The sequence below is a fragment of the Ambystoma mexicanum genome, chromosome 4p (genome assembly GCF_040938575.1).
Source record: "Ambystoma mexicanum isolate Mex_15411 chromosome 4p, UKY_AmexF1_1, whole genome shotgun sequence".
Classification (NCBI taxonomy): Eukaryota; Metazoa; Chordata; class Amphibia; order Caudata; family Ambystomatidae; genus Ambystoma; species Ambystoma mexicanum.
The window spans coordinates 172,863,274-172,887,304 of NC_090927.1; the positions used below are offsets into that span (position 1 = coordinate 172,863,274).

Consider the following 24,031-nt stretch of genomic DNA (forward strand, 5'->3'; position numbering starts at 1 on the left):
CCCTATCCTAAAGAGAGGTTCCCTACATAGGAAACTAAAACTAAAGATCAGTCTATGTCTGGTCATCAAAATCATATACACTGTCCTAGTGTCCAAAACATACTAATCTGACCCTCATACTGAAAAGGAACAACTGATAGTGTAAGGAAAAAGGTCTTTGACTTATGTTAAAGTAAGCAGATATACCCAACAGGAATATTCTTTACAAAGGGGAAATCATTGGATCCAGAGGGTGGTTCACTTCTCCTGGATTTCTCCAATAGGATGGCAAAAGTGTCTTTGTCAAACAACAGTTCCTTAAGGATGGCACAGGTGTCTCTTTCAAACACTAGTTTATTAAGGATGGCAAACATGTCTCTTTCTAACAGCAGCTTATTAAGGGTGATACAAGTGTCTCTTTAACCTCTTTGATATCTTATTGGACCACTTGATGTACTTTTCCATCAAGGAGCCTCCTGTGAGCTTGTTAGGTCTTTGCTTCTACCCTTCCACCAGGTATTTGGATTTCTACAGGAAAAAGGGTCTTTGTTTAATTTCACAACAACCACTTGCCTGTTTTCTTAGAGTCTCTGATATACATGCTCTCTGATATACATGTTTTACCATGCGTTATGCAAATATAAATATGCTTCTTTTATGACTTTAGTGGACTTCCTGGTATACTCTCCTGCCAGGTACCTTCTCACAATTTTCATGTGCTTATTCAACTTCCACTTGCCTGGTGTTTTGTCTGCAAGGGCTTAGTTCTTAGATCCCCTGCCAGGTATCTTGCTACAATATCTTATTCTTCAGTATCTTTCAAATGTATTGCCTGGTATACTCCCATGCCAGGAATCCCCTCCTTCTGGCGTCTTGCAGACCCCAGGTATGTTTCTCTACCAGGTATCTTCCCCCCAAATGTTCACTGTCTGATGTTCTTCTTTAACCAGGACTTCTTCTTTGAGTTCACTGTCTTTTAATATTGCACAGTTGTCTTACTTCATTGTATCTATACTTCATTGACTTGAGGTACTACTTGTTCCAACTTTCTCCACATTGATATCTCATATATACAGATATGTTCAAGTTCTGCCTTTTAACTTTTTCATTAGTATTCATTTGCTCGTAGTTATACTTGTTCCAACTTTCCCCACATTGACATTTCATATATGAGGATGTGTACACGTCTTGTCTTTGCATTTTACTTGGTTGGTATTTAAAACAGTTTCTCAATGGCTCACATGCCTGTCGGTATGCCTCAGGGTCCCCAATGGTGCCAGACAGACTCACCAGTGTCTGGCAGCATCCCCAACCCGTGGCAGGTTGCTGCTGTGAAGCCTCCTCTCTGAGAGGGCGTTTCTCACTTTTCAGACCTTCACCCAGCTCTCCTGCCAGCTCTGTGTTCAGCCACCGGTAAGACTGCTGCTTTTTTGCACGTCTGTGTATCCAGTAGCTCTGCTGCTGGCTCTCTGACAGCTCTCCCACGGTGCCTGTAGTGTCTCTTTTGGCCTTTCACCACTCTGGTAGGTAATGCTTGCTAGCAGCAGTTTGGAAGTGCCTGCCTCCTCCAGCACGGTTCATTCCTGTGCTGCTGCCTTCTTCGTCGGTTCTGCTTCCTTCTTCTCCTGCTCTCTGAATGCGGAAACCATTTTTAAATGCCCCGCGCACCCAGGCTTCATTATAACAACTAGTCTGCATGTTTAGCTTGGTGTTTCCTTCAATCCACATTAACTCCTTCCTCTTCCTTGCATCAGTACTTGAGGCATTGTGGGAGTTAGAGTACATGGGATTTCTGGGACTTCTAAAGTAATATTGTTCACGATTTTTGTTTAGAATAAAAATATCAGACACAGGAGATGTCAGGTGTGCGCTATGTGTATATGAGACATTAATGGTATTTTGCCTGGGGTGTTTTGCAGGAAGGGGCTTTGGGGTTTTACAATGGGAGGAATTTGTATAGTGACAACAAGCCATCAAGAACTTAGCAATTATGAGGTTTTCTGCCTCAGAAAAGTAAGAAAACCGCGTCTCTCCTGGTGGGTCACCACCTTCCCTCGACAGCTGTCTCCTCCACTTGATCCCCCCCTCATAATATGACCACCAGGGTCAGGATCGGGTAGCAGCTGTTGTTCCCTGGCCATGTGGGAGGAGATCATCACCAGGGAATCAGTGATGACTCCACAGGATTCATCACATAGGGAGAAGCAAAGTCGGGTGAATAGTTGGGATGACTGGTATGAGGGTGTGGGATAGATAAGATGCACAGGAAGGCCTCAGAAGGAAAAGCTGGAGGAGCTACGTGTACAATTGGACACATTTATTGTGGGACTCAACTGTATTTTATGGAGCATGGTGCCAAGAAGAGAGATAGCTGGAAAGGAGGCGTTCGCTGCACCAATGGGGTATGTCTGGAATGTACATGCTGCATGGTGAGCCTGGGCATGCTGTTCCAGCGTTACCATTTAACCTCTCCAAATGGCGGCCTAGAACCACCCAGACTGCTCATTCCTTATCATTCAGCGTCTCATTCCAGTAAAGGTTGCTGGTCTGCACCATATTTTCCTAAAATTGCCCAGAGCCGGTTTGTCTGACCCATAATGTGGGACAGATTGTAAAGACTATGAGCCTCATCATGAGTTGGGCGGTAATGCCGGCGCTATTAGCGCTGGCATTATTAGCTCTACCGCCAAACCCACCGGCGCTATTAGCGCCGGATCACTTAACAGCAGTGAAGCAAAAAGTTTTCCTGTTATGTCCAACATAGAGAGAAGCCTATAGTTATTGGGATCAGAACGGTTGCCCTTTTTACAAAATGGAATGAGGATTGCTGTTTGCCTGGATTGGGGGATTCTCCCCTGCGCTAAGATCTTTTCAAAAAGCACGGAGAATAAATCTGCCCAAAATTCAGGGCAATTCCTAATTACTACATTAGCCAGCCCATTTGGGCCAGGGGCTCTCGAAGACTTAAGAGCTTTTGTTTTATTCAGGATAACCACAGAGGATACTTCAAAGGGAGGATAGATTGGGGCCTTATGCAGGGATGTATTGAGGGACTAAGTGTCTAAGCCTTGACAGAACTTTTGGAAAAGACAGTATTGCTTACTTTTTTTGGGCTATTTTTAAAATATTTTTATGGCCTAAGATTTTATGCATGGTATCATTTTGGTATATTATTATTAGTTTATTTAAAATATTCTCCTTCTTCCCTTAATAATATTTGCTTATTTGTTTCTTTTGACTTAAATGTATATTTGTGTATTATGTGTAAAGCTTGAATTTTTTTTCAAACTAAATCACATTAAAGAATAAATAAATACATGTTTGCCATCACTTTTGGAGGAAAGAACACAATTCTCACATCTACTGCTATTGCAGCTCCATTGAAGTTAAGTTTCTGGATCAGTGACAGTTGAGATTTGTGATGGTTGATGAGGAATCTCAATTATTCAATTATCCTGACACACTTTCTGATTGCATGCAACTGCCACTTCTTTTCCTGGATTCAGGATAAGCCAATGGTCTGTGCATGGATTTATTTGAACGTCTTCCTGTTGAAGAAACAATAAAAAACAAAAGAGGCTGGACAAAGCATACGTCTACTTCACTTTAGGGAAAGCATGTTACAAATGAAAAATACCTGGGAGACTTTTTGTCAAAACATCAGCCATGTATCCATTATTCAACTGAACCCAACCAATTTCATGTGTGTGTGTACTCATACCATGAAACATATTTTCAAAGTCTAACCTCAATAAAGCTGTAAAATATTGCAAAAAAAAAGAAAAAAAAAAAAATTAGCGCCGGATCACACGTTTGGCGGAACGGGTATTACCCATTCCCCATTGAGCCCATTCGGGAATTCCCCATTCCTCATTAGGGTCAATGGGGAAATTTTGCGCTTTTACCACCGGTGGATTTCCCACTGGCGGTAAACGTGCTGGAAATCGGCAAATTCTCAGTGGATTTCCCCCCAGCTGATAGCTGGGGGGAAATCAGCTGAAGCCATGATTTGGCAGACCCTTAAATGTGGCGGTAACATCGCTACTGCCACATTTAAGGGCTACCGCCAAACTCGTGATGAGGCCCTGTGTCTTCCACACACCAAGCACTGGAAGTTCCCTTCATAAATGTGCAATTCGATTTCATTCAACAGCCTAAATGTCTTAATTTAAAATGATGTCTTGCTGTGGACAAGTTTTCTGGGTGGGTGGAAGTTTAGCAATGTCGAAAGAATGACTCTCACTGTCATGAAAAAGCTTCTTAGAGAATGTACACCTTGATTCCGTCTTTCAGCAGTAATGGACAGTGAGAGGTTTGCTTTTCACTAGGCAGGTGGTTAGAGATATACGTAAGACTTTGAATAGCTCCAGGTATTTTATTCTATGCTCATCTTCTGCAATATGGTGGGACAGTAGATCTCCGTAATGGAGGAAATAGATTATGAAAAGTATGTAGAGACTGGTCGCCGATTGCCCAAAGCCCTACCACTAATCTTGCTGTATATGCAAAATCACCCAAATAAGAAGCACGGCCTGTCACTACATGACAATGTGAATGGTGCTCTATGCACATGGCCAAGGTCCCTCCGTCCACAGCACGCAATCATGTTGGGAAATGTTTGTCCAAAGCATGGTTTAGTAAATGCCTGGAATAGGCTTGACCGTGATTACTTCCTTGCTACTAGAGAGAGTGACATACGACACCCCAATTTTCATTTCTCCGATTAACCATAATCAGGTAGCTTTGCGTACTATGGTACTGACAATGTTACTCACATTAGAACATCTGTGGCTATATAACACAGGGAGAATATGCCTACCGGATTTCATTGGTTAACTAGGAGCTTCTATATTCCATGGAATTCTGATGATTGTTGCTATCCTTTGGTGACTACTTGCATGCATGCCCTCATCAGATGTGTTTAAATGTTTGGAAAAGAAAACTGCCAATACTCTGGGAGACCAAACTTCAGAAGTCAATTTCATGACATCGCCAGAGAAAGGAGGAACACTTTTCTTCAGAAAATACCTCCAAATCTGGTTATTCATAAGACCATAACTGACACTAATACAGCAACAATAAGGTCTGAACCATTTGAAGCAAACAGGACAACGCCAACTAATATCCATCCCTGGGAACCCAAAGATTTACCATACACAGTTAGAAAAACAAACACAGACTTGCTGTGTCCAACAAGTGAACCATTGGGGCTTTTTACAACATATGGAAGTGATGTGAACCTAGAATGAAAAGACCAGCCGGAGCAAAGACAGAATAAACAGATTTATGTGATTAATGCACCCCATTTACTGCGACCCCCGAAAATGCTGCCTTTTTTATTTGTACCCCCTTTTTACCCCATATATATGCAGGGGGAGATCCCCAGCAGACCCCCTTCATCCATCATACCCCCCACACCCCACATATATATAGGGTGAAAAGAGGTTCAAAATAGAAAAGAAAAGCCAGCATTTTCGGGGGTCGCAGTAAACGGGGCACAGTAATTGTATAATCCCGGATAAACGAGGGCAGAACAGAGATAGAACCCTTTTGGGTCCACCTAGCCAACACAAACTGCATGCCTACACGCAACGCTGAAGTAAGATATCCAGGAAGCACACATACAGTTGGGAATACAAGTCTCCCTTGTTCTTGTCCATCAGCAATCAAACTCCAGCACTACCAAACGAGCAACAGAAACATGGTACAATGGACAGTATGAACCCTGCATCCTGACTGAGACACGCACACACAAACACACACGCACACACCCCACCCCCCTCCATTCCCCCCCACAGCCCCTATCAATAGCACATTAATGGGACGGAGATGTTATCTAGCTCAGTGGGTACCTCGATACCCTGGAGAGCTCATGTACTAGCCATACAATGAAGCAACCAAAATGGCAGAAAAGACCTATGCAAGAGCAATTACATTACGTTACACACAAGGTGTCATGTGATGTCAAGTTTGATGGCTTTAGTGAAGGTCAAGATGTGTCACTGGAGTATTTGTCTGCCGTTATTTTGGGTCAGAACTGTCTGAAAGTTCTTGTTAGGATCTGTGAGATATGATGCGTATCCATCAAAAGGTATCAATTAGATATGGATCTGATTTCCTAATCCTTTCCTACTTTTCGTTGTTGGTGTGAAATGCAAAAGAACTTAATAACTATGGTCATGAGCGATGAGATAAATGCCCAGAGAGTGCCCAGGGACGTCATTTAGGGGTCGCCAGAGGTCGCAACTGCGACCTCTGAGGTCTCCCTTGCGACCTCTAGAAAAAAAAGAAAACAAGTTTTTTTGGCTTTTTTTTTTTGTAAGGTAAGCTCATGGGCTGTGGCCAGCCACATGTGGCTCTTTAGTTCTGGAGTGGCTGGCTTTCCTGTTAAAGCCCCTTAAAAAAAGAAGAAGAAGAAAAGGAGTGACACAAGTCTAACACTTTCAGCACTGACCCTAAATAAGAAAGATGAGGGATACCAAATAATGTGTCTTTCTGGAATTCTATACAATAATTGCTAGAATCATTAAAGGTTTATTTCAGGCACACTTCAGGGGGTGAGTCACTGATTTACTCTGTTCTTAAACGCCTCAACTCAGCCTTTCATCCTTCTGAGGTCGATAAATGAGTACCAACACAGGTTGGGTGATATTGGGTGTATATTTTTTCTATATAAAGCGCTTAAGCGTAAGTGCTATATAATAACACACCATTATCATTTGGTCATGGACGTCTGCTTCCATTCACAGTAATTTGGTAATATGGGCCTAATATACACTGATCTTAACGATACATATGGCGATCCATTTTTGTATGAAATGTACATCACATTATAGCAATATCGTAACCATTCATTTTGTATTGGTCAATGCTATGTGATAGCACTTCCTGTTTTGTCAACGGGTGAAAGGTCGTGTTCCATCGCATTCCGCAATATCACTTCGGGGTGGGGGGGGTTAAATGACATCACTTCCTGTGATGTCACCAGGGGGTTAAGGGACGTGTGATATCACTTCCGCTACCCCTGGAATTTTGGTGAAATGACGTCCCTCAGAGTGCCACAGTGCTCCTATTGAGAGCAGACTCAGGTGTGTGCCGCCCATGTGCCACGTGAGAGGCCAAACTTCATTGCACTTTAAGAGGACATATGCAGCCCTCTCACCTGGCACCACTTACTCAGCAAGAAGCCTGGAGACATGTGCCGCAGCCAGGCTGCACAGCGAGTTTAACCCTTTAACTGCAAGGGCTCCAATGCTTTCCTGTGGAACTCGGATGTTTATGGTCGGGAAAAGGGCATACAGAGAAACTACTGGCTGACAGTGCACACTCTTGACAATCAGATTCCAGTCTCTTCGAGAGAAAAATCTAGAAATGAATTACTTTTCCTGAAAAAAAAATAAGGAGACATATCCAGGAGGCCCTGCCACCGGGTTAGTGGCAGGGCAACTCTTTGCTAAAGGTATTCACTAAATGGTTGTGCCAGGTAAAGAAGTGAGTTTTATTAAATTGCAAGAACTCTTTAGCATGCATGAGTTACTGAATGAAATCACGAAATGCACAAATGAATACATTGATGAAGGGATGTTTTTTTCCTAATTCTTTTTAGTGATATCTGGGGGTTTTAACACATCAAACCACAGTAAAGCATATTGAACAAAAAAGTCAAATACAATTAATTACACTTCTTTTCACAGCAAAATGATGAGTAAGATAGGGAAAAGCAACATTAAGAGGAGAAAAAAAATAGATGGAGATGCTGCCTGTACCTGAAGATAAGGTCGAACGATTGAACGCGTATGTTCACAGGAAGTGCTGGGCCGTTGCAGTGAAAGACTGTTCCTGAAGCAGGGCACCTCAGAACTGAGAAGCAGAGAATTCTCAAGAGAGTCTATGACCTGCTGGTGCCATACATTCTCCTGCCATCTGGACCTCTATGAATGGCTTTGTGAGCCAAACATCCCAGATTAAATCGGAGGCTAAGATTGATGTGGATCCAGTACGGTTTGCAAGGGGGATTTGTGAGCCTTGAAAAATAGAAGTTCTGACTTCCTTCTGCTTTAACATCAGAATCCCTGTGTCCATGAATAAATACTTGGTGAAGAGGCAGGTCTGGGGCCTACTACTGGCTTTTCTTATCGGCTATCCATAGGTAAAATGGTGTGGTGGTTAGCGTGATCTCCCACCATCTGCAGGAAGAGAAGGAGGAAGATCTTGAACAATACGGCATAAACTGATATTCTTGAGCGGCCCCATATGTGATCCGGCAGTAGTCAGAGACAAAGGAAATCCACTGAAGTCACTTACATTGGCTGGAGAAGAAGTAGATCCACTTACATCACTCAGACAGAGAGGAAGGAGATCCACTGAAGTCACTTACAGGGAGGAAGGAGATCCACTTTAGTCACTCAGACAGAGAGGATGGAGATCCACTGAAGTCACTTACAGGGAGGAAGGAGATCCACTTTAGTCACTCAGATTGGCTGTATAGGAAGGAGATACACTTAAGCCTTTCAGATTTGCTGGAGAAGGAGATACACTTACATCACTCAGACAGAGAGGAAGGAGATCCACTGAAAATAATTAGAGTAGATGTAGAGGATGGAGATCCACTGAATTCACTCAGGTTAGCTGGAGAGGAAGGAGATCCACTTACAACACGCAGATTGGGTGGAGAGGAAGGAGATCCACTTACATCACTCAGATAGTCAGAGAGGAAGGAGATCCACTGAAGTCACTTACAGGGAGGAAGGAGATCCACTTTAGTCACTCAGATTGGCTGTATAGGAAGGAGATACACTTAAGCCTTTCAGATTTGCTGGAGAAGGAGATCCACTTTAGTCACTCAGACAGAGAGGAAGGAGATCCACTGAAAATAATTAGAGTAGATGTAGAGGATGGAGATCCACTGAATTCACTCAGATTAGCTGGAGAGGAAGGAGATCCACTTACATCACTCAGATAGTCAGAGAGGAAGAGAATCCACTGAAGTCATTCCAATTGGACGGAGATGAACATATGCAAATTAGGCTTGGGAGGAGCCAGTGAATATGCAGCACCACAAAGAGGGCAAGGAAAGATCTCCTGACTACACTGTCAATATCTGTGCTGGGGTTTACAAGAAGAAGGGAGAATAACTCACTCTGGTTTTTCAATAAACTAGATTACTGGGTGAGAAGAATTCTACTGTCATCTATGTATAGACTGCAGGCCCAGAGATTACAATCCAGATAGCCTTTTCTGCCATGTATTGTTTTGGTTCTTGAGGAGTTACCGTTTCCATCAGTAATTGCAATGAAAGTGAGAACCTGCTTTACCAAATATTACATATTAAAAGGGTTATTAGCATCACTAGGCTATGTTGAGTAGCACCATTTTGGCTCTAGGCCAACGTAGAAGAAAGACTTATTTGAGGGGAGGAGGACATGACTGTCAATTTAACTGTAACCTCTTCCCGTTCACCCATAAGCCCACGGGCTGCGAATGCATTTGAATCTTTCAGCTCCTGTTTTCCTTTTGACTTTGACCACCATTGTTTCAGTCTATGCCTGCAGGATTCACCTGTCTGTTTCAGCTGATGCTGGACTGACATCCCAACGTGTGCCACATTTCTGCAATGATACTGTGGCAGGTATCTATGCCTCTAAGGCACTGATGGGCTTCTGTGTCAGCCGAGACTATCGGCAGAACAAACAGAGTCAGACCTGCCCCTCCACCATCCACAGTAGGTTTGTTCATCTCAATTTTCCCATAAAGCGCCCAGTGAGCATGCTGATGCAGGGATGCCAGCAGTCTGCAAACTTTGGCTCGCCAGATGTTTTGCACTACAACCCTAAACCGTCCTAGCCAGCATAGTCAAGGGTGCAGAATCCTGGAGACCACATCCAAAACTTCAGGGGTGTAGCATTTTGCAGACCCCTGAGCTGTGCTATTGAATAGGTCCCATTCTGTACAGGAGAAGGAAGATTAAAATGTATGAAATGGAGGACGCCCATAGGAAATAGCATTAATTCAAAGTTTTCCATCAACACCTTTTTGAGGTAATGTAACACATAAATGAAATTGGGGTGCTTAATCTAAGCATATTGATCCAAATACTGTATTGCATAATTGATTGGAAGTGGTCCAATGCACGAGTAAACACGAGCGTGCGGGCGTGCGCACGCACGCACACACGCAGAATGAGAAAGAGAATAATAAAAAATGCTGTCCCTTACTTTTGTATAGTGGAAACATTTCCCAAATATGCAGGAAACTGGCTGGTTCCCATTGATAATTTGCAGGTGGCAAGCCTCTCTTGCCAGCGTTGACATCATTGGCCACACATTTTCGGCCTCTGGTAAAATGTGGGTGCCTCTCTTTCTGAGGGCGTACACATTATCTGGGGTGAATACAGAGGCCGTGAAAGTGGTGTTTATAGCTGCTTGGGGAGTTGGTATGAGGGACTGCCGGCCCAGAAATGCGATGAAGTGTTGGAAAGGCAACCAGCGCAATGATTATTTTAACACATCAAGCTATGAGTGAAGTTTGGCCTTCAATCAGAACTTCCAATACAGCCAGACATCCACACCTGTTCATGGCCACCTGACACCTAGCAACGAAGGTCGTTTGATGCTACCCTTCATTTGTGAAAGACAGCTACGGAAAACCTATTTCCAGCCAGCTCGGTCCTAACCCACCATCTCGTGACGAATGTGCTATGTTTAAGATGGTGTCGAACACACATACTTTATTTAATGAGCTCCAATCCAGCAGCAGACTGAAACCAGTACCCAAGAAGTAGCCAACAGAAACGAGAAAGGCAGAGCGCCTTAGCGTAGGTTTTGAGAAACTTTACTTTCACATAGTACATTTTGAAAGCAAAAATAACCGGGTGTTTGAGACTGACAGACAGATATTTCAATGTTACTTTTTCTTAAAATGTGACACCTAAAATCAAGCAATTTGCCGACTCTTAGCAGCAGAGATAACAATGTCAAGAAATAGTTGGATGAATAGGACTGCAGAGGGGCCACCATACTTCTGGGGAGGAACCACGCGCAGGCGGTCATCACATTCTACACTGTGCCAATCCTTGGAATTTCTGCGGATGAGTCCTGACGAAGAGTGGTTTTAACGAAACCATAGCCAACTCCTTTGATGAGCTCACCTGCCAAATTCTACAGCCTCCTGATACAGGCATCTATTCATTTACAGGCATGTGTGATAATAGCCATGCAAATAAAACACCAAAGAAACTATATGCGAATGCAACATAAAACTATAAGTAGAAGTTTGTTCATGGTTACTATGGTGACTGCCCACACAACATACTCATGCCAGCTAATGGTGTGACTTAACAGTACAACATTTAAGAGTTGAAAAACATCAGGTATTCTGATAGCAGCCAAGTTCCAGGTGATAGCAGTGCAGGCAGTGAATCTTGGGGGTTGGGTTTTGCAGCTTCAGATGGAGTCATGCATTGGCCAATGAGGTCTTTGAGGGATAGGGGACAGAACATTCGGTTGAACAGGCGGGTTTCAACAATGACATAAGGCCAGCAGGTGGGAAGGGTCTCCAACTTCTTTTCTCATTGCTTAATTTTGCACGATTGACTGTCCATCGTGGAATCTTCCTTCAGATTATCTGGGCTTGTGATGACGCCATGCAATAGCATCTCTTGGCTGGGGTCTGGAGGACCCCGCTCTGGTTACACAGTCAGGGCAGTCATGGCTCCACAGAGGTCTTCTAGAAAGAAGCGCTTTACTACTTTCTTCAAAAACTTTGATGACCCTCATTCATCCAAAGAGCAGCAGGCCTCGAAATTGCGATTTTGATGAACAGGAGCTAAAACCAGCTCCTGGGTGCTGGGCATCACCCTGCAGGCAGGAGCTACCGCAGGGGAACCAGGAGCTACCAGAGTTGCTCCTTTACATTTTTGTCCATTTTGTATGAACCATGGTGTTTAAATGTATATTAAATGTTTTCGAATTATTCTTTATTAACATTCTCAAATACTCAAAGTTAACGTCACATTTACATGTTCGGAAAGCACCAGTTGGTCCTAGCAGCCAAAAGTAGCTCCTTGTAGCTGTTGGCTTCAAGCTAACCAGGTTCTACTGTGCTAGAAGCAGGAGCCAAATAGCTCCCTGCTCCACTCAATTTCAAACCCTGGCATAGTGAGTAGGAAGTCGCAAAGCATGGGCCCCTGACTTCTGGAGCTCACACAATGAGTTGAACTCATTACTGCAGCCATGCAAATGAACATTCAGTGACAATAAGAGGCATTTATGTCTGTTATTTAAGAAGCCTGGTCTTCAAGTAGATAGCACCCTAGTCCCACAGTACTCTATGTTATGTTATGTAATTTTATGTTATTGGGCTGTTTATACTGCACCAATCACCATCATAGTGGTCTTATGAAACCGGTACCTTGTTTAAGAAATCGGCATATTGTGCCACTGCCAGGGGCAACCATACCATGGTCTGGGGAGTGTGAGGAACCAGAGGGTGTCTCACCATCTAGTCCCCGGGGGTCTCTTGCTCAGGTGGCCAGGGCATGGCCATCGTCTTTGGATCCAGACCCTGGGTGTGGACCAGTGCGGGAGGAGCACCTGGGTGAGGGGACCTCAGGGAGTGGAGGTGAGGCATCTAATGGTGAGATATGGTATCCCTCCATTTTAAATAACCCAATCCCATCTTATTTTTTAGATTATTCCAATATCCCAGTTCCCCTCCACCCTTTCCTATACAAATACTGAGCCGAGGAAGAGGCGGTCTAAGAGGGAATAAAAGAACACTCATACGTTACACTTGACATGTCCGGTTTATATGGTCAGGCAATTGACCACAATTGCATACACCTGACACACATTAACTCCCCCCACACGGATAAAAGGTGGAGCACTTGCACACACTCTGAGCAAGGTGAGACACATAATGTAGCAGTACTTCCAGGGCCGTGGCAAACCAGGTGGATCAGGATGACAGACCGAGGGCAGAAGCAAGGGGGAGAGAAACCTGAAGGTTGCGGATGAAAGGCCGATTGAAAGGAAAGAGAAAGCTTGCATAGTCTTTCCATATTATTAGCCACCCTCCAGGGGTGAACGACAGAGTTGGGGAGGCGAGACACCAGCTGTGAACTGCAAACCTTGACTCCAGGAACAGGCCCATTGCAAACACAAGGAGTTCACACAGCCGGTGAGTGAAGTGTATGCCCTGAAAGACCGGTCTGTGTGAAACGAAGATTGTAGCGGCAACAAAGTGGCAAGCAAATGGTGCGCATAAGATGGCAGCTGTGAGGAAATCAATTAAAGACTAAAGTGATTAAAAGCGCAGTGTAATACCAAGTAGTAAAGTGGTCATGCCGTAGGAAGTGGTACAATTGAAGGTCTTTGTGATATCGCGCAGACAAGACATACATGGAGAAAGTGGGAATCAAGGCGTGCACCCGACTGAGGGGAGCCTGAGAGTGAAAACTGCAAGTACAGGAAGGCATTGGAAGAAAGTGCCATTTGGTGAAGATTTTGTTGAACTTTCTTTTTGTATGCTTGAGAAGTTATAAGGAATAAAGGAACTTTTGTGTTATAAGGGAAAAGCAAAAGAAGGTCGAAGTGGTCATGCAGATGTCTTAGAATACTTCTTGCACTTTTTAAAGTCTTTGACAGTAGGAATGTAAAGAGAGACTTGAGCCCGACGGAGTGGACCCTAGTGAATGAGACACAAAGCTTGGGGAAGGGAACCCCATGAACTGTGATATAAAGGTCCGAGCCCGGCAGCGGGAGAAATGGGTGAAATTGTACTTGTGGAGAAGAAGCTGAGCCGTGATTGTGAACTGTGGTGACTTTGCTGAACTGCCAAAAAACTGAACTTCATCGTGGTATGCCAAGCGGACCCTGGTCTACGATATTTGAACTGCATCTGTGTGTCTGGAGCTAGAGTGTGTCACCCAAGCCAAGTGTGCCACCTTACCACGTGCTGCAAAACGCGAGGAGAGCCGGTGACTCATCCACACTGACATTTTTTTTTCACACTGATTTTCTTTTGACCCAATCCATGTCCCATCATCCATTTGTTATCTTGGAGTAAGGGCTGGAATTAGGTTTTTTAACCTAGGCCATTATTATTTTAACAAGACTGAGCAGGGCTGTGTTTTCTTTAGTCTATGGCTGGGATTGCTCCCATTTTTGTATTAGGGCAAGCTAGGAGTTCTCCCAACCCCCCAATCAAAATATACAAATAAAGGTTTTGAAACTTGCAATCTTGTGTCAGTGTATACTTGTGGCACCATGCCCCCCTTACAGGAGGAAAAAGTGAAAGAAAGGGAGCACAGAACAATGTGGTTAGTGTCAGAGGGTCTACTTAGAACATGATTGTGTACCAGGGGGCGTGTGTAATGGCAGTCGATGTAACAGAAGCAAATGCTGATCTAGAAAGAAGAAACATAAGACACCCTTTGCAAACAAGCATTTTCCAGTGATGGCAGTGCCTGAATTAGTAGAAGCATAATTGTGCGATGGCCCCGAAATGTGCTTGGCCAGCCCTTGAAATATGGAGGCCAGAAATGTTAGGGAGCAATTATTTAGGGAACACCTACAAATGCCAGGGATTTATAGACTTGGAATTGTAAGCCAGCGGTAATAAGTGAGAGAGCCAAGGATTGGCTGTGCACAAGTTGTACAGAGGGAATAGGAAAGAGGAAGAGAGAAACCACATTCCCTTTTCTCCATCAAAAAGGAAGCCAGATGGCTAGAAATAGCATGGCAAAATACCACCTGCCCCTCCACCAGGAATCCACACAAAGACTCCTCTGCCAAATACAGGATGGTCACACATAGAGCCAAGCCACCCAAAATATCCAGGAAATTCGATTCACCCCCAATCACAAACAGAAAAATTTCAAAATCATCAAGTCACTCTCAAAACCACAATCCACCCCACCACACCATTATCCACCTCAGTATGCAACTCCCTCATGGACAGCATCAACTCTAAAATACACAGCATTAGACAAGCCCTCCACACCACAGACAGTGAACCTACCCCACTCCAAACCCTCCAACATTTGCCTGTGACACATTCCAGCCCATCGACCAAGGTACCATCCTGACCTCACAGCCAAAACAAAATCAGTACACACACATAGATTATGCATGCCAGCTCAGGACACATCTAACTGCATACCCTTCCAGGCTCCACACTAAGTCAACATGATGAACTCTTGTCTCCCTCACTGAAAACAGGACAAATATCCCCCTGCCACAATAAATTATCCTCTAATCCCACACCCCTTGAATACTACAGTACAGTCACTACCATACCTCACCAGGTTCATGGAGCGCTTTGTCACAAACCAACTCCAACAGCAAATAAATAACCACAAACAACCTACTCAACCCATTCTAAGTAGGTTCTGCCCAGGCCACAGCACCATGACTGAAACCCTTCACATCCTGGATGACCTCATCAGCATTGCTGAGAATGGATAGGCAGACCGTATAGTCCTCTTCAAACTCTCCACAGTTTACAACGCCTCTGATCACACCCTCCTCCTAAACATCCTATTCACAGGATGAAACTCTCAGGCACTGTTCTCAACTGGTTTAACACTTTTCTCATTGGCAGGACACGAATGGTCTCTACGCCCCCCCACCCCCATCGATCAAATCCCACCTCAGTCAAGTACAGCATACCATAAGGGACATCCCTATCCCTTCTCCTATTCAACCAATATGTTGATTCTCTCGGAAAAGTCACTTCCTGCTACCACATCCACTTTTGCAAATGCACAAGCAACAGACAAACATACTTACCTTAGCACAGTCCACTCCAACCTGAACTACAGAAATTCAACTTCACTGGACACACCAACAACACCTTCACCTTCCTGCATGCCACACAGAATGATGTGGCAAGACTCATTCTGCACTTACACAAACACTCAAAGGTCAACCAAGCTCTTGCTCAGCTCCACTGGCTCTCCATACCCCCAAAGAACACTTCACAGTATACACAGCCTTCCACCTCAAAACCCCACATAGATCAATACAGCCAGAGCACACTGTGTTCTAACGAGAGAGTAAACATAGCTGATCTAGGCCGAAGATGATTTGATCATGTGGATTTAGTCTCAGGATCAACCAGACAGCCATCTTCTTGACAATATTCAGCCTCTATATACATGCCTCCAAAGGAATTTTTCTAGTTGACACTAAATCCCACAATAATAGGGGCTCAATTTGCTTTATCATTCGATGTAATTTACATCAGATTCAACCTATCGTATTAGAATTAATTCACACTGGATCAATAAGCTAGACAACTGAAAATCTGCTTTGGACAACATTGAAACATTTGCTGAATATTAGATAGAACATTTTAACCGTTGAAGAAATCTTGGGTCACCATTTTTCCTAACGCTTCTAGATTTGAGACTTGGGATTGGTTTTCAGATATGCAGTCAGGGTTCTGTGAACTGTCCTTTGCTGAGATACAGGGAAATACTTTATCACATTGAAGGCAAGTACAGGAAGCCATTGGTAGAGTTATGTTTTATATTCACCATATATCTTTAATTTATAGTATATGGGTAAGCACGGTTTCTTTATTGAAAAGCCGCCATTTTGATGTGTAAAATTTCTCAAGTGCTCCGATTAAAAGCTCTCTACAGTTCATCAATGTTAAAATGTCATAGCACGGGTTCCTCATGTTATCAAACATCTTCCTTGACCTGAACGTCGTGGTGGGATAGCTGAGTTTGCGTGATGTAGATTCTACTTCACAGTTCAGTTTTCTTGGCTGGGATAATGTCTCAGCCATCAAATGTTTAGTTTGGTACTTTGCCATGTAGGTTTGGCATCAGCCGATGTCTTGAGTGTTGCGGGGGGGTATATGGGCACCCACGGTCAGCTCATTGAGGCTGGAATGGCATGCAGGCTTTCTTGTCTAGCGGATGTATGGTATGGCTCTTATGGTTCAAGTACCAGACAATGTACAGGGGGCCCTCAATGATGAAGAGAAGCAAAAGATGCACTTTAGGATGAGTATGCATACCACGGAGGACTGGCACTGGGTATCAGCCTTTTCTGCGACAAACTCTCGCATCATCAATATTTCTGTGGGTCTTGGTCACGTCTCTAAACTGGGCCTATGAAACTCAGAGGACAAGGCAGTCACAGTTATCATCCACGGCTGCTCCTGCCTAGTCAAGAGACGTTAGCGCCCGTTCCGCTCTCACTCTGGGAAATGCAAGTGCAGTTCTTGGCTGGTTTTTGCAGTATCCATAGCAAAGTACTTAAGGTTATCTTCTCCTTCAGCTTTTTATTTCATTTGGATACCAGGAACTAGAGCAGACCATCCATTTGTAAATGTATTTTGAGTGCCGGTGTGGGCCTCAAGTCCAAATCCAAGGATTGCAGGATTTCACTGGGTCCTCAGTCTTTCCTGCCTTTTAGAGCCAACTCCTACATGATTCAGGTGCCCCATTGTTCCACACTCTTCAATATGTGCATGAAACCCCTTGCTAGCCTCATTGAAGACTTTACTGTGACCTTCTAACTCTATGTAGATGATTTTCAAATCACATTCCAACTAGTAAATGGTAGGAAATGTCTCAATGCAACCAGACTATGCATCCAAACAATCCCAAAATAAATGCCCAAAACTGAGATCAGCTTGAATGAAAATAAAACTGAAATAGTTCTCCTTGCAGACAACAAGATCAGCTTGAATGAAAATAAAACTGAAATAGTTCTCCTTACAACAACTTTGCATTCTGGCTCGGATACAACGGGACCTCCACCAGTCCTGGTGACTAAGGAAAAAATATAGTCCATCTTCTTCGACTCAGAGCTATTAATTAGTGCACAGGGTAAAAACCTTGTAAACATACATTCTTAAATGAAATAATTCCCCCTTTGCTTTATTTCCACCACCAAACTGATCGTCTGATAGATCTAAGTATGCACGCCTCTCCCATCACAGTTTGTTTATAGAGGAAGTTCAACGTCATCAGAACCACATCCCATGGATGGTGTTTGGATCTAAAACACATTATCACTTCCTCCCAGAACTCGAATCCTTCCATCGGCCAGCAGTTGAAGAAAGGGCCATGTTCAAAGTGATATCCATCATAGACTCACTCTACTCGTCCATCAGCAGCAAATATTTGAATGTTATAGAAGGTTGAGGATGAAGGAAAAAAGAAAAAAGAATTTGTAGGGAGTTGTCCCCCATTAGGCACAAGAATGTGCAAAAACAATAGTTTGAAAATGGTAGTAATGCAACTAGGTAAAGAACACATTAGTCTATACACCAATGGACTGGCATGGAACCAGGATCAATGACTATTATTTTTATATTGCCTGGAATGTGATCAGAAGGTAAGCTTAGGACTTCCTAATTATCCTGAGGTCCCTCCACTTAAACATCTTGCATAGGTTATCTATTCATCCTTCTTCCCCCGCCTCCTCCTATTCATCCTTTCCTTATGGCACTTCTCGAAAAGGCATTTTATTCACTCATTACAGTCTTTGAAGACTCAGTAAAGCTGCATGTGCTGCATGTTATTCCATTCAACATAGTTACCAACTCGCTTATGCTGTACCATGGCTTTATCAGAGCCTGACTGGGACATATAAACAAATGTGTGCCACACTACACATAAGAACAATGTCATGAAATTCTTTAACTGCAAATATGCCTTTTCTAAATAGAATACACTTTGAAGAAGATCCTTCTGGCTACTATCAATTTTTTTTAAAGAGTTTTTAATTGTTGTGGTTGAAAGAAAATGAAACTTTCATTATTTACAAAGCATCATTAAAATTTCAAACCAAAGGGAAAATATGAAATTCATTCATCATCGTTCACCTATCAATTTTGAAAGGTAAGGCGTAGTGAGATAAAATGAGTTATGCAGGATCTCACACCTTGATTAAGTGTCACAGCTGGGATTTGTTCAATGTCTGTAACTCAGGCACATGACCATGTTGTTTTACTCAGCTCTGTTCATCCAGCAATATAGCATTATTCGTGAATTTTTGGGTTTGAAATAATTACCTGTTTGGTATGGCTTATTTGCATTTTAGTCCAAAAATCACAATAACCTAACCTGGCAAAATATTTTTAAATACTAAGTGACTCAAAGAGAATGATCGCACCTTTGTTTTTCTATTTGAAATGAAGGGTTACAAGTATCATCATACAGAGAGTCGTATGAATCTAAATCCGCTCTTGATATTATGACTCTGCTTTCAAGAATCAAAAAATAGCTGTGATGTGGTCACCTTCTTATGGTCATTATTTTGCACCGATATGCGGCTGTATGAAATGAAGGGCACAGTGCAGGTTTGCGGTCCACCATAAGGACAGTGGAAGCCTTTGGGGCCAGTGGTCGAAGTGTACGAAAAGAAGTAGTGGAGCTATGTTCCCTGCTGGCCTGCCCCGCTCCCCACAAACCCTATCATCACGTCTCCTCCCCACACACAATACAGACCACCAAACACTAGCACATGCTGTTTAATGGAACGTTCAGGGCAAGTTTCAACTTCTTCCTACACTTTTATTTTAAAACGAAACCATTCCGGGACGGTTTCTTTTTAAAATAAAAGTATAGGAGCTGTGAAAGGTAATTAAAAAAAAGTAGAGGAGCACCGCTCCTACTCACTTCGACCACTGTTTGGGGCTCGTGTTTAATAGAGCCGTGACGTCAACGGAAGGCGTAAAAGCTATGCATAAGACTTTTACTCCTTCCATTACATTTTCATTTTCAAGCATTTCTATAGCGGAGAGGCGGCACTCTACTTGCGCTTCCGCCACCTCCATTTCTCTCTGCCATACAAATGCTCCAGCATTTGCACCGGCATGGATTTACGTTGCGGCACAAATGCTGGAGATCCCTATGGTCTTCCCATAGGGATCCATTGTACACTCTGCCTGGTGTACAATTACAAATAAGCATGTCAGGCAGGGTTTGAATTCAATTGGGAACACTGCTTACCAGGATTGCATGCTATGCAGTGTTCCCAATTGAAATGAATCCCTGCCATACATGCCACTTAACATGCCAGCAAATGTGAAGGGCTTCAGTTGACATTCAAGTGTGAAGGCCACCTTTTGTCCTTTACATTTGCTCCCTGCAGTGCAAATGACCAACATATGGCGTCAGGAACCGCTTACATTAAAGTGTAAACGTAACGGTTCGCCACCGTCAAATTACACTTTGGAGCAAAATGTGTTTATTTTGTACTTACATTTCATAGAGACCCACTTGTTGGCTAAACCTTGCATTGGAATCACATCACATCCACAGAGAAAACTGCTATTCGTGAGAGGAGTATGAAGCTGCTGGTGCGACACTAGAACCTCTATCTATACCATGGCTCTCACAATGAACTGCTAAAGTAGGCAAAGAACGCGCACCCACTGCATCCAGGGGCAGAAGAGATTGGTGAACGACGTTACAAATCCCTGTGCATTACTTTGGGCCTCATTACACGGATGGCGGTGGACCAACGTGCTATTAGCACCTTGGTCCATGCCGGTAAAATACCGGCACCGCCTTGGTGGAAAGGGGAATTACCGCCCTATTCCAAGGTTGGCGGGGCGGTAATTCCCCTTTCCCCCATTGCCCTTCCCCATTCCCATTTTTGCCCCAGAGGGCTCTATGGGAATGGGGAAGGCGCTAATTACGGTGCTGCAAATTGCGGTACCGTAATTAGCTCCCTGGTCCCTTTGCGGGTTGGTTTTTAACGCCTGCAAAAAGCAGGCGTAAAATTCTACAACCCGCAAAGGGACCTCATAGTAAGGCGGTAAGGGTTTACCGGTACCGGTAAACCCTTACCGCCTACTGTGTAATGAGGCCCTTTAACTTTTTGCAGAATCGTACTCCCTTCTTCAGACACTGTGGGCTTGATTCATGAAATATTTGCTCGGTTCAAAGTGAATTTGCACTGCTGAAAAGTGACTTTGCACTGCCGACCCAAACCCTGATTCATGGAACCGTGCGAAGTGTATTTTTGCAGTGCAAAGTCTGGGCAAAGTCAGTGCATAGTCATTTTTACAGTACAAAATGACTTTGCCCAGACTTTGCCCGGCAAAAATACACTTCGCACGGTTCCATGAATCAGGGTTTGGGTCGGCAGTGCAAAGTCAATTTTCAGCAGTGCAAAGTCACTTTGAACTGGGCAAATATTCCATGAATCGGGCCCTGTATCACTATTACTAGGGTAAGTGACTGCTTTGGCAGAGAAACAGGTGTGCAAGAAGGCCCCTCCCAAAACTCTAGGGGCCTCATCACAAGTCGGGCGGTATCCTGGTGGTATACCCACCGGGTTACCGCTGGCGCTAGTAGCGCTACCGCCACCCGGTCTGGCGCTATTAGCGCCGGAACACAGGTTTGGTGGAACAGTCCTTCCCCATTCCCTATTGGGCCCATTCGGGAATTCGCCATTCCCCATTGGACCCAATGGGGAATTTTTGGCGTGATTACCGTCGGTGGTATTACTGCGCAGTAATAATGCCAACAATTGGCAAATTCCCGGTGGATTTCCTCCCAGCTCAGAGCTGGGGTAAATACTGCCAAACCCTGTGATTTGGCGGACCCTTAAATGCGGCTGTAATAGCGTTACTGCCGCATTTAAGGGTTACCGCCCAATTCTTGATGTAGTTCTTTTGCCTACGATGAACATTCAACTTCACACTCTAGATTCTACAACAGTCTAAGTTAGATTTCGAGGGCCGGGCTCTATACCAGAAAATGTACTGAAGCGCCCAGAGAGAATTTGCTGTCGAGTGTGCGTTGGGTAAGAAACTCACTCATAAACCTAGAATTTACTCAGTGGGCACAGTGCAATAAAACTCAGAAGCATCAAAATTAGGCGCTGTTACCAACACAAGAAAATCACTCAACCTCCTATAAACGATCACACGTGAATAATGCATCGCTTGTTTGCATTGGGGCACATTGATGTTGCCAAATGAAAATAGGACACTGAAAACAGAGGATGCTCAATAAATATCAAATGCAAACACAGGAAACACATAGCTTTGAGGGTGACTTACCGGCATCGCTTCCCTCTCCCTGGTCACCCTTTTCTCCTTTTAAACCACGTTCTCCTAGGAAATGGAAAGAAAACACACAAAGATGATGAAACAAGCTCCACGGGGCACTGCTGACTTCAGACATACAGGAAAAAAATGAACAGACTGCCAGCAAAGAAACAAACATTGACTACACTTCATCACAATGGAAGAAAGACTACTGTACCTATTTTCACAGATAATGTTACGTATTTGTGTAAGGGCTTATGTATACACCATGTCTTACAGGACAACATCTGACGACATACTACCATCATCCCCCAAAAATATCTACAAATTTCATAGCTTGCAAATTTGTGTCTTAAAATCACCATTAAGCTCATATCTACGCAATAATCCACCTTTCGTTTCAATCATACGTTAATGATTCTTGGAGGCCCATTATACAATGATAATCATGAAGCATGTCAGGCGATGAATCATCTACCATATTGTTTTTCACATTATGAAAAATCACATTTTACTTCCAAATTCTATTCTGTATCAGTGAGATTGGAGGGAAAATTAGGATGGCTGAGGCCAAAGCTAGGTAGGACATTGACAGGAATTGTATTTGTTAGCATGACCCAATAACCTCAGTTTCTATCTTTTTCTCACACCATTTCTTGAATCAGTAAATTTCAAGCAGGATTTTATTTATTTATTTCTATAGATAGACGAAGAACAATGTTCTTTTGATCACAAAAGGATGTACAATGGGTAAGAAATCTGATTTGTGAGCTTCTTACAATGGGGTGAGATTGAAGGACATTCCGACCAGGTTGTGGAGGGCAGTAAATGGAACAGTCACAGGGGACAATACATAGGTGGACATAGATAAAGGACATTGAACATTGGACAATTTTAAGTGCAGGTAGGCGGTACAGCCAGCTGTGCTCGGCATGTGACTATGATGGGTGAAGTGCTAGAGTGGAGGCAGAGGAAGAGAGCGACAGAGGCAGGTTAGAGGAAAGGGAAGACATGTTAGATGAGAGGTAGGTGAAGAGGGTAACTCGGAGGCAAGGAGGTAGGGTTTTTGTTTGGTTTTGAACAAATCCATGTGGACTGTTTCTTGGATTTCTGGAGGAAGAGAATTCCATGCATGTGGAACAAGAAGAGAGAAGGAGCGGAAGCGAGAGGAAGCACAGAGTAACGATGGCCTGGGAAACCCTAGAATTATGCAGTAGGTGTGGATCCAGTAAAGCTCAGACTCAATGACAGCAATAGTGAAAATGAAAGGCAAAACCCAGCTTTATTAACATCCAAAATTAAGCTGGGACATCATACAAGCGATAGGGTCACAGCTCTCAGAGCTCTCAAACAAAAAAGTACATTATAAACCAAAAACACGTCATAATGACAACATCATATTTTTTTAAAACACAGGACGAGGGGATAGGTTAGGAGAATTGACTGACTATATACTCCATATGTGTTAACGGTTTCATTGGGTTACTCATATCTGATAGCTCCACCTGGAACCATCTCTTAATTGACAATAGTAAATACATGTCATCTCTAAAATAAATGATTGGTTGGCACAACATGTATGGGGTGGCCTAACACTGAGGGTCCCTATTGGTTGGCATTCTACCAACCAACCTTGGGCAACTGACAGGTCATTAAAACATGAGCCAAAACGAGAGTACAGGGAAGAGAGGTCCACGGACAGCCTTCCTTTCAATTAAAAAAGATATCATCCCTTATTCCCATGTCATGAGCCAGAGTGATTCCTCTGTAGATGTCTTTGCATGGCGGCTCGTGCATGGAAAATGCGCAAGGAGTGAGGCACGTGCCCTATATGTGTCTATTGCTAATGAATGGGCATTATTCTTCAAGTTGGGTCACATGTGATGAGACCACGTTTGGAATTATTTCACCTGCATTTATAGGCATTTTAGCACATTTTAATGTGAGTGCCATGGTTTCCACTACCTATAGGGACTTTCTTGGTCCGTTCCCTATGAAGTCTTATAATGATTCTGCACCTGACCTC

At 43.5% G+C, this 24,031-nt stretch overlaps 1 protein-coding gene across 2 annotated transcripts in view; it reads right to left on the reverse strand.

Annotated features, from left to right (window-relative positions):
* The window catches only part of SCARA5 (scavenger receptor class A member 5), a 1,246,105-nt gene that overhangs the window by 215,820 nt on the left and 1,006,254 nt on the right, over nucleotides 1–24,031 (reverse strand). For both annotated transcript variants that reach the window (XM_069605636.1, XM_069605638.1), the window contains exon 7: nucleotides 22,018–22,071. In XM_069605636.1, coding sequence (XP_069461737.1) covers nucleotides 22,018–22,071 — 54 coding nt within the window. The remainder of the gene's footprint in view (nucleotides 1–22,017; nucleotides 22,072–24,031) is intronic.